This window comes from Hemitrygon akajei, chromosome 5 (genome assembly GCF_048418815.1).
Source record: "Hemitrygon akajei chromosome 5, sHemAka1.3, whole genome shotgun sequence".
Lineage (NCBI taxonomy): Eukaryota > Metazoa > Chordata > Chondrichthyes > Myliobatiformes > Dasyatidae > Hemitrygon > Hemitrygon akajei.
The window spans coordinates 53,261,806-53,273,862 of NC_133128.1; the positions used below are offsets into that span (position 1 = coordinate 53,261,806).

General features: G+C 38.0%; 1 protein-coding gene across 1 annotated transcript in view; it reads right to left on the reverse strand.

The window, feature by feature from the left end:
* Window positions 1–12,057, reverse strand: part of LOC140727807 (uncharacterized) — an 81,236-nt gene that overhangs the window by 13,730 nt on the left and 55,449 nt on the right. The window contains exons 13-17 of the mRNA XM_073045580.1: window positions 10,168–10,310; window positions 9,950–10,076; window positions 8,086–8,118; window positions 5,363–5,472; window positions 4,033–4,162 (exon numbers count right to left, since the gene is read on the reverse strand). Coding sequence (XP_072901681.1) covers window positions 4,033–4,162; window positions 5,363–5,472; window positions 8,086–8,118; window positions 9,950–10,076; window positions 10,168–10,310 — 543 coding nt within the window. The remainder of the gene's footprint in view (window positions 1–4,032; window positions 4,163–5,362; window positions 5,473–8,085; window positions 8,119–9,949; window positions 10,077–10,167; window positions 10,311–12,057) is intronic.

The window sequence follows — 12,057 nt, forward strand, 5'->3', positions numbered from 1 at the left end:
ATTTAGCTGGTGGTAAGGTTTGGTCAGCAATGAAGCTGACGAGACAGCCGGTGGAGGTCCCGCCCCTAGATTCCAAGATCTATCCCGCATGCGCGATCATTCGCAGCATGTCGAGAAAGGCAGCTGAGACAGAGAGCAGTTTAAATCTGGCCAGTATCAATTTGGCTGAGACGTTTTTACCGACCCTGTACCACAAGGGTTTAGAGGGTGGTAAAACTAAGAGTAGTAAAGTGAAAGAGAGTAAGGGAGAGGAGGTAGACCTGTCCTTAGCGAGGAGTGAAGTGCTAGAGGCACGAAATGGAGATGTGAAACAGATAAAGCTGTTAAAAGTTCCAGGGTTGGACATGGATGATCTGTCTGGTTTGGCAGAACTGTTTGAAGAAGTGGAAAGTTCTAAAGGTGTTCCCGATAATGAAATGACAGCAGTCCTAGATGAAAAGGATGCCATTACCTTGAAGAAGTCTGCTGGGTTGGCAGATGAGGTTGTTTCAGCCCGCGGGGTTGAGTTTACTCCGGAAGGGAGTTGCCCAGAGAGTAGCTGGGAGAATCAGGGGAATTTAGAATTTGGACCGGGTACGGGTATTGAAAGCCTGGAAGAGGCAAATGTCCCGTTTGAGTGTGTCCAAGATGTGGATGCTCGTGGTACTGAACCTAGTAATGGAGCTCAGAAAAAGTCTGAGGTATTTGATTCAGTTGAAAAGGAATGCAGTCCTTGTGGGTCAGATAGACTTGGTTCAGTGAAGAAAGGGTTAACCTCTGTAATAGTGGGAAGTGAGAGTTCCCAGGTGTTTGTGCTCGAAGAGGTGTTAAAGGTTAGCGAGGAGATAGCGGGTGGTGAAGTGACCATTATTATTGCAGGAAAAGGGAAAAGTGCGGTTTCCAAATCGAATGAAGGAAGTTTAAAGTCTGAATTGATATTAGAAGCAGCCACCAGGCTACAGGGACAAAGGCTTGGTACCCGCGGCACCTGTGGATCAATTACAGATTGAGTTGGAAGGTAAAGGGGCTCCACACGCTATTGTTATTCCACAGTGTGGTATGAAACCGCAGAATTCGAAATGCTGTTTGAACAAAAAGGGATCGCTGGTATCGAGACCCAATAGCCTCAGGGGTCCTGTAGAGAAAACTAGCAACTTGAGTAAAATTAAGGAATTGGGTGGAAATTTGGGAAATGGGCTAAGTTTGGAACACATTGTTGATAAAATCACTCCTATGGAAGGAGCGGACGAAGGCCTATTTCGCCAGGGTGCGCCAGCTCCCCACGTGGGAACTAACCGGAAAAGAGGCGAGGGTTAATGGGGACGCCATTTTTAAATAGCAGAAACCGGTTTTAAGGGATTTCGACAAAGCCTGTGAATAATAAAAACAACCCCCACCTGCCTGTTAAGTTTGAAAGCAACATAAAGATTAATATTTGCATGAACTTTTGTAGTATACACGTAAGCTTAAGATCACAACTCTTTAGTTTTGTTTGCTGAAGGAAAGAAAAAAAAATAGGTGGTTACTAAATTGGAGTCTGATGCTACAAGACTTTAGTAGGGTACAAGATGTTAACTTATTAAAGGAAGTGACAATGTAATCGGTAACCATCTAGATACTGAATTGAATGTATAACTGTATTACTCTGTAGTGAAAAGAAAAGCTTTTGTATTGTGTTAGATTCTAAAATCCTGTAAGACTCTGTATTACTCCGTTTTTACCGATGGTAAAAACGCTTTGAAGAAAGGGGGTGTTACGCCTGTGCCCCAACTCTGAGGGGCCGAAGGGTACAAAGTAGCCCCCTCCTTTTTGAGAATCGCAGGATCGCTATTGATTCAAGTCAGGAGACCCAAGAAATGAGAGAGAGACACGCCCATTCCTCAATGGTTGGAATGTTTCCTGGGCCTTCGAGATACAAAGCCACGGAACAGGTCATTGTCTTTTGGAGACGAAATTGTGTATTGAATACTGTACGATTCATCGAAGCCCCCCAGGCAATGAACCAAGGGGGGGTTGGTGGAGGGATTGCATCATCCCAACCTGACTGACATCTGAGACCCAGTGAGTCAGGATAAAAGGGTCTGTGGGAACAGCCCCTCAGACACACCAGAAGAAACGCTAGCGATCCCGTATTAGCGAAAGCCGGTGGAAAGGCCACGTGCGTCCTTTTCCATTTGCCCCGGAATCGGTGGGCCTTTACCACGGAAGAATGGTTTTTAGCTAACAACGGGGAAATCAACTCCCAACGACTCTTGAAGGATTGACATCATAAAAGGAATGGGCAAGTTTTAACCCGTCTTTCTCTCCAACCAAAAAAGCTGCAGCTTGAATGAACTTGAGTGACTTTTATATTTCCATCGGACAATACATTATCCCCTAGACAACGATAGAGCTATTCCTTATTGGTTATTATTATACCCGCGCTTTTAGATTTAGTATTGACGACGTATATTATCTGTATGTTTGCATTGATATTATTTTTGTGTATTTTTATCAATAAATACTGTTAAAAATAGTACCATCAGACTTCAACGGACCTCTCTATCTTTGCTGGTAAGTGACCCAGTTACGGGGTACGTAACAGCAGTACATTGCTAAATAAATCAAACACATTTTATCTACATTAAAGGAATTTTTTTGAAGTATCTTTTACGTGCTCAAATGTGTGTGTCGATTGTTATTCTTGACAACATGAAACTAATCATTTTCAAAGTGATGAAAGAAGTTGTCAAGTCTTATTAAGTAGAACCATATTTCTGAAAGAAATGGGTCAGTTCACATGGATTAAGTTCCCCTTTGTATTCATTGCCATCATCATTGACATATTCCTCACTAATATTTGGGTACGTAAATACATAGAAACAGCATCATGTCCAGTTGCTGCATTTTCATTTGGAGTATTTTAATTTTCAAAGTCAATATTTTGAAACTTACCCATCTAAAAGCTCTAAGGGATTCATTTACCGTGCATGTTGTAATGACTGAAGGAGAAATTGGCCCAGGTTAACAGCTTAACCAGGAATGAACAATAAATACTTCACCTACTAGCAATATCATTATTAAAAACATATTATCTCACGAGACTGCTTTTAACAGTGAGCTACCCAGCATTACAGGAGGAGCAATGCATCTTGTTTAAAGGTGTGGAATAGCTTGGTGAAGTGTCTTATCTGTTATTCTTTTTCTCTTTATTTATCTATAGTTGTCCATGGCTCATCATGCTTTCATTTACAACAACCAAGTTGGAGACCATTGAATTGTGTTTGATATTCTTCCTGCCTTTTACTGGGAGGTTGGTTTGCCACTGACATCAGCATTGCTGTCTGGGCTAAACTTTGTGCTTTGGGTGACAACAGGCCTCTTTCCTTGCCCTTATCTGTTTAAACAGAAATCTTTGCCATTTTTAAGACTCTGTTCATGAAGTACCCTCAATCTTAAACCACCTCCTGCCATTTAAAGATTTTCACCTTCCTTCCACTCTCATGCAAGTGCGCTTTTGCTTTGGGATCTGTAAATAATAGTATCTAAACAGCAATTCCTCATCTACCTAACAGAACACTAATAAACAATTATAATCATTTTAAATCCTGATATATCTACAATTCACAAAAAAAAACTGGTTGCTTGGCAGAATTGTTGCCAGTTACTTAAGCAGTGGATTGAAATAAACATTTATATTTTTCCTGGTGTTTTTTAAAATCTTCAAATACAGTTCTGACGTGCATCAGTCTATGCTTTAATCTATGGTCTTTTGGAAAGTATTTGGAATTTTTTCCCCCTTTGTAGTATACTATGACACCTTCTTGCCAAGGTATTTAAACAAGGAAGCAGAGGCTTTGGAAGAAAAAGAGTCCATGCATGATCAAAGCTGATGACAGAAAGAAAATGGAAGAGAAATTGAAAAAGATAAAAGAAACCTGGAATTATATTCCAGAATAATTTTATGGAAAAGAACAGATAAACAAGTAATTGTAGAACTGGCTGTGGAGAGTCAGCCTGATTGTGAAGCACAGACATTGATTTATAGCACTGAAAATGACAAAATTAACTTACATATATGATGGGTTTAAGAGATCTGATTGATTTGCCCGACAGGCATCCTAGGGAGTCAAGGTCTGGGTAGTGACCTTCCTCTAACACATACTGACAGCCACCATAATCCTCCTCATCATACAGTACCCAGCTGGAGAGGGGAGAATGAAAGCAAAGTTAATGACATCTACATTTCATATTTTATGTATACTGTCGTATATTATAAAAATAATTTCCCCCTGAAGGTTTTACATATTTTATCCTATTTATCCTCTTAGCATTGACAAGTAGGTAAAAAAGTCCTGAAGTGGAGCTATTTTATTATGCTAAACCGGAACAGGAGCCAGTATTTGTTAATAAATAAATGATGTTCCTCCTGAGCAGAGCAAACATTGCATTGACCATGTATTGTCAGGAAAGAAATTACTTTAGAATATCTGCTTGGACAGATATCTAATTTTTAAGGTTAAAGTAGACATAAAAGATTGATAAATTTGCATATGGCCCCATGCTTCACTTTGCAGTAATAGTGGATTCTGGTTAATTGGGACACATCAGGACCAGTACATTTTGGCCCAATTAAGCAGCCACCCCCCCCCCCCCCCAATTAGCTTAAGTTTCATAGATAGTTAAACCAAGAAACAAATAATGTATCTAAAAGAAACACAGAAAAAATTAGAACACTAACAATACTACTATAGTAATATAAGACTGTTCTTAATATTTATTGATGGAGGAATTCATCTGCATCACATCTTTTTGACTGTAAATGAACAAAATCAATGCAGGCACCTAGTGCCTTCAAACAATGCTGTCATCAATTGCATCCTCTGAACCTTCATTTTCATTGGAACATTCATCAAGATGATTGTCAATACCTTCAAATTCTTTGCAGGTCTTAAATAGTTGAGGTAATGAAATAATTTCATTTTCACTCCTGGCCATTCCTGGCATCTCTGAGCCTGACTGCTTGAAGCTTCAGTGAGTAAAACTGTTCTGAATTGTCTTACTGCTTATTTCTCACCAACTATTAGTGACAAAAATCACTGCTTTTTGAAGACAAACACGCACAACTGACACTATTTAAAACCGTGGCACTTGAAGTACAGTGTAGTGTGTAATGGCTAATGAATTGCATGTATCCGATGCTAGGTAGAAACGGTTTGGCAACAGACTTTTGCCCCAATTAAGTGGCATAGCATCCCAAATAAATAAAGGCAATCCTGGCTATTTACTCAATTAGCTTTTGTTCTTTAAGAGTTGTCCCAAATAAGCAGCTGCCCTGATGAACTGATGGCCCAAGTAACCAGAATCCACTGTATGTACTCACTTGTACTCAATTCAACCTTACCATCCATGAAGAACCTTAAATGAATTTGGTTGTAAAGGTAGTAAACTGGGCAATTCTGATACAAATTCAGCTCTTTCTCCTTCAAAGTCAATTCCATTGTATGCCTGGATCTGTAACAGGGATGCAAAACAATAGTTTTCCAAAATAACTTTCAAAGACTTTTTTCTGTAATTCTTATCCAGATGTCACTGCTAGACTTTTGCTATCAGTGGTATTTAGTTGTTCAGCTCTCATACAGTTACACTGCAGAGACTGCAAGATTTCTGAGCAGTAAATACAAACTTACTTTGGTACAAACAGAACCGAATATAGAACATACAATGTTGTGCTGCCCTTAATCTGCTCTGAGATCAATTTAACTTTTCCTTCTCACATAGCCCTCTACTTTTCATTCATCTCTGTGTCTACCTAAGAGCTTCTAAAATGTTCTTAACGTATCTACCTCTACAACTACTCCTGGAAGCACGTTCCACACAAGTTACAACTCTGTGTAAAAAAAACCTACCCCTAACAATCCTCTATACTTCCCACCAAACATCTGAAAGTATGACACTTCCTTGTATTAGCTATTTCCACCCTGAGAATTCATCTCTGACTGTCCTCTTTATCTATGTCTCTTATCATCTTGTACACCTCTATCTCATTCTCCTTCACTCCAAAGAGAAAATCCTAGTTTACTCTGCCTGTCTTCATAAGACATGCCCTCTAGTCCAGGCAACACATTGGTAAACCTCCTCTGTTTTCTCTCTAAAGGTTCAACATCCTTCCAAAATGAGGCAACAAAAACTGAACACTATTTTACAAGTGTAGCCTAACCAGGGTTTTATAGAGCTGTAACATTACCTTGCATCTCTTGAACTCAATCCTCCAACTAATGAAGGCCAACACACCATACACCTTTTTAACAACCCTGTCAACTTGCATGGCAACTTTGAGGGATCTATGAATGTGGATCCTAAAGATCCCCCAGTCTCTCCACACTGCCGAGAATCCTGCCTTCAAAAATTGACCTTTCAAAATGAATTAGTTTAATTTACATGTGCAAACATAAATTCAAGGCCCAAATAGTTCTCCAGCAGTGATTGTTACTTATTAAGCCTTCCAAGCTCACTCTGGTTGCACTAACTTCTTCATTGGTCATCTGTGCACAACCATCTAATGAAGATTACGACAGGAAGCTATTTTGATATTGTACTAGATCATTGAATTAATTTTGGGTCATTCTAATTGATGCCTTTCTTCTCAGATGGACATTTCTGGAGTCTTTAATGTATTATTTCAGAGGAGCCCTTAGCATATTTAAAATAAACGGGCTTAACCTTGATCTTCAAAGACTAAGAACATCACAAATTTAAGGTGTTTGTTGTTTATCAAAATAGTACTAGACTCAAAAATGTACAATGGTGAAGCAATGTTAAGTAGGAAACTAGAATCAAGCAGATTATTAGCAGTAATTATCTTCAATAAATATGACTGATAGAACATAGAACAGTATAGCACAATACAGAGCCTTCAGCTCATAATGTGCTGACCTTTTAACCTATTCCATAATGATAGGAGTCTTTTTCCATTCAGCTTAGTTGGCCACTTTCTTGTACAATATGTATATCAGAACATTTATACATGTATAAAAGAGCAAAAGCAACAAGTGATTTATCAAAAATATGAATTTTCTGGATAGGATCATATATATTTTAGAAAATAAATCAGTGAAGTGCTGTAAACCTGCATCACTGCATCATCCTGCAATTCAGAGAACCATGTTCAATATAGATCTAGATGCAGCACAAACAAAAAATTCTGATATAAATTAGCAACAGAGGACTAGCGTGCATTCGAATCAGCAACTTTGAGATTCCTACAACAAGGAAGGCAGAATCGTTCTGCTTCCATGCAGGAGGAGAGCGTTGAAGGGAACAATTTCCTGGTGCCTTTAGCAACAACTTACCATTATACACAACAGAATACTGCCACAACACAATAGAAATTGCTTAATTAATGTATACTCAGTGGTCACTTTATTAGGTACATCTGAACAGCTGCCTGCTAATACAAATATCTAATTATTCAATCTTTTAACTGCAATTCAATGCATAAAAACATGTAGACATGGTCAAGAGGTTCAGTTGTTGTTCAAACAAAACATCAGAATGGGGAAGAAATATATTCTAAGTGATTTTGACCATGGACTGATAGTTAGTGCCCGGCAGGGTGTTTGAGTATCTCAGAAACTGCTGATCTCCTGGGATTTTCATGCACAACAGTCTCTGGAGTTTACAAAGAATGGTGCAGAAGTCAAAACACATCCAGTGAGCAGCAGCTCTGTGGCAAAAATGCCTTGTATGAGAGAGGTCAGAGAAGAAAGGCCAGACGGATTCAAGGCACGTTAGCTGAAATAACCACGCAGTGCCACAGTGATGTGCAGGAGAGTATCTCAGAATATACAACACATTGAACCTTGAAGTGGATTGGCTTAAGCAACAGAAGACCATGAACATACAGAAATACACTCAGAGGCTGGCCACTTTATTAGTAACCTCCCATACCTAATAAAATGGCCACTGTGTGTATATTTTGTTGATGCCCATCAATACATCAGTTGGAATTGAACAGAACAGAAGGGGGTCTTGCTGCCTTTCAAAAGAATAGTGGCAGCAACTGCAAAATTAAATCATGTTTGTGAACACAGTCTTAATTCTACAATATAATGTAACATATTTTACCTGAAATAGTGCTTCATTCCCTCCAACAGATTCCTGTAATATAATTTCATAGAGTATTTGTTCAGTCAAACTAAAAGAGTGCATTATTGTTTCAATAAAACACTGTTTTAAACATTAATAAATCAATTATGATGAAGTTGGTTCAGTTTTAAAAACAGTAGATTTTAAATTCTGAAATAGATATCAGATATTTAATTATTATGATGTTATATATTTATATAATCAAATATTTATATTTAATAATACAAGATCATTGTACATAGTATTTTATCATTATAACATTAAAAAAACTGGAAAAAAAATGTTAAGAAATACAATTCTGTTCCCATTGGAAAGCAATAAATTTTGTCCTTAGTTTATTTCTCCAATAAATTTTTGTCTGAAATGGAGTCTGCCCATGTCAATTTATCTGTGAGCAATGTTGAGTAAATATGCAAAGTTACCACAAGCATCTTCTGATGCCTAAAGTCTTCTATAAGTTTGCCTTATTCTACAAGGTCTCCACAAGGTTGGTTTATTTCTGAATTTGATGGCTCCCCTATGCCTACGTAGATCGACCAATAGATCAGCCCTGGTTCTACATTCTAACCATTCTTGCTAAAGAGATTTATCCTGAGTTCTTTACTGGATTTATTTAAAGTCACCAGTTTTATGTCTAGTTGTTCTGATGTCATCTATGGGTATATCCATATATAAATGTCAAAGTTTCTTGTAACTTAAAAAAATAATACAAGACATTGTTCTGTCTTCCCATTTCTTGAGAATGGAGTTCCAGCCTGCTTATTTGTCTACATCTATAGAACTAAGAGATTATACTGGATTTCCTGTACTTTCTTTGCATATAACCATATAACAATTACAGTACGGAAACAGGCCATCTTGGCCCTTCTAGTCCATGCCGGACGCTTACTCTCACCTAGTCCCACTGACCCGCAATCAGCCCATAACCCTCCATTCCTTTCATGTCCATATACCTATCCAATTTTACTTTAATTGACAATACCAAACCTGCCTCTACCACTTCTACTGGAAGCTCATTCCACACAGCTACTACTCTCTGAGTAAAGAAATTCCCCCTCATGTTACCCTTAAAGTTTTGCCCCCTAACTCTCATGTCCTCTTGTTTGAATCTCCCCTACTCTTAATGGAAAAAGCCTATCCTCGTCAACTCTATCTATCCCCCTCATAATTTTATATACCTCTATCAAGTCCCCCCTCAACCTTCTATGCTCCAAAGAATAAAGACCTAACTTGTTCAACCTTTCCCTGTAACTTAGGTGCTGAAACCCAGGTAACATTCTAGTAAATCTTCTCTGTACTCTCTCTATTTTGTTGACATCTTTCCTATAATTCGGTGACCAGAACTGTACACAATACTCCAAATTCAACCTTACCAATGCCTTGTACAATTTTAACATTACATCCCAACTCCTATACTCAATGCTCTGATTTATAAAGGCCAACATACCAAAAGCTTTCTTCACCACCCTATCCACATGAGATTCCACCTTCAGGGAACTATGCACCACTATTCCTAGATCACTCTGTTCTATTGCATTCTTCAATGCCCTACCATTTACCATGTATGTCCTATTTGGATTATTCCTACCAAAATGTAGCACCTCACACTTATCAGCATTAAACTCCATCTGCCATCATTCAGCCCACTCTTCTAACTGGCCTAAATCTCTCTGCAAGCTTTGAAAACCTACTTCATTATCCACAACACCACCTATCTTAGTATCATCTGCGTACTTACTAATCCAATTTACCACCCCATATGATGGGCATTTTTCTTGAAAAATTTCATCAGTCATGACTAACCAGGCAACTATTAATTTTTTGACTACCAAAAATAAGTTACCAGTTGTATCGGGTGAATAGATTTAATTGGCTTGTCCAATCCTCCCCAGCTGATGTGGTTTTTATACACTCCTTTCTCTAGGATATACTGCTCTCCAGAATAATGTTCTTCATGATAGGCCACCCACCTAACATAGTGAAACAATAAATAAGTTATCATTCATCATGAAACATCATTTACAGTATAATATTAAATGCTTGAATTGAATATGTACATACACTCCACTATTGACTTTAATTGACCGAGTTACAGTTTTGTATCCACTACTTTCCAAGTTTGGAACTGCACTTTTGAGAACGATGCTTTTGCCATTCTTTAAGTCTGCTTCTTCAAATAAAGTGATTTCAGGCTTCATATAATCCTAGATTAAAAACAGATAGTTAAAATATTGTTATGTGCCAGCAATAACAGGTCAACCGCAGATGCCATTTTATTGGCTCTTCACTCAACCCTGGAACAGCTGGACAGTGAAGGTGCTCTTCAGTGACTGAAACTCAGCATTCAATACATCATCCCTTCAAGACTAATCTATAAGCTCCAAGACCTAGATCTCAATACCTCCCTGTGCAACAGGATCCTCATTTTTCTCACTTGTAGACCCCAGTCAGTTCAGATTGGCAACAAAATCTCATTCACAGTCTCCATCAGCACAGGTGTATCATAAGGCTGTGTACTTAGCCCCCTGCTCTACTTGCTTTATACTTATGATGTGAGGCTAAGCACTGCTCCAAAGCCATGTTTAAGTTTGCTAACAACACTGCTGTCATTGGGCAAATCAAAGGTGGTGATGATTTAGCATATAGGAGGGAGATTGAAAATCTGGCTTAGTGGTGCCACAACAACAATGTCTTATTCAATATCAGTAAAACCAATGAGCTGATTATTGACCATAAGAGGAGGAAAGGGGAGATCCATGAGCCATCATCAGGGGATCAGAGGTGGAGAGGGTCAGCAACTTTAAATTCCTCAGCGTTATCATTTCAGAGGATCTGTTTTTTTAAATACATTTTTTATTGAATTTTCAAATAGGTTACAGAAAGAGAAAAAAATATTTATCAACCCTTCCCCCTCCCCTTAACTCCTCCCCCCTAACATATCCCTATAGAAAAAGAAAAAAAAAGAGAGAAGAAAAAAGAAAGAAAGAAAGAAAGAATGCCTGGATATCAGAAGATCCCCACATGCTTCATGGAGTTCATAATAGCTTTAGTATATATATTTATTCCTTTCCCCAGATAACCAATAATTTTATCTTCAGAGCACCTATATATTTAATCCTATCTTTTGTAAATATGGGCACCAAATTTTCAGAAATATTTCATATTTATCTCTTAAATTATAAGTAATTTTTTCAAGTGGAATGCAGCTGAGAATTTCATTCTTCCAACGATCTATACTTAAGTATGAATCCGATTTCCAAGTAACTGCAATAGCCTTTTTGGCTACTGCTAATGCAATTTTTATAAATTCTTTTTGATATTTATTCAATTTGGATTTCGTTTTTATCCCTTCAATATTGCCTAGTAAAAATAATGTTGGGAAACTGATTTGAATATTAAAATTGAAGAAACAAGTTGGTCAAGATTATGTCTTGACATTATGACAAATACAACAAATGTCTGGTTAAGATTAGTGCAATATAATTTTTTACATCAATTATATATTACACCACAAAAAATAAATAAATTAAACCCAAACTTTTTCACCCAGAGAGTGGTGGATATGTGGAATGCTCTGCCCCAGAAGGCAGTGGAGGCCAAGTCTCTGGATGCATTCAAGAGAGAGTTAGATAGAGCTCTTATAGATAGTGGGGTCAAGGGATATGGGGAGAGGGCAGGATCGGGGTACTGATTGTGTATGATCAGCTATGATCCCAGTGAATGGCGGTGCTGGCTAGAAGGGCCGAATGGCCTACTCCTGCCCCTACTGTCTATTGTCAAATTTATCTGATCAATGTTTCTGATGTAATCAAGAAATTGGTACTTTTTTTACACTCTACTTGGTCTTGTTTTAAAATTCAACCTTTTTGGACAAATTTATGAGTTTTATTGGAACAAATTATTGGAAGAGGATCTGTTCTGGGTCCAGCATGAAAGTGCCATTGCAAAGAA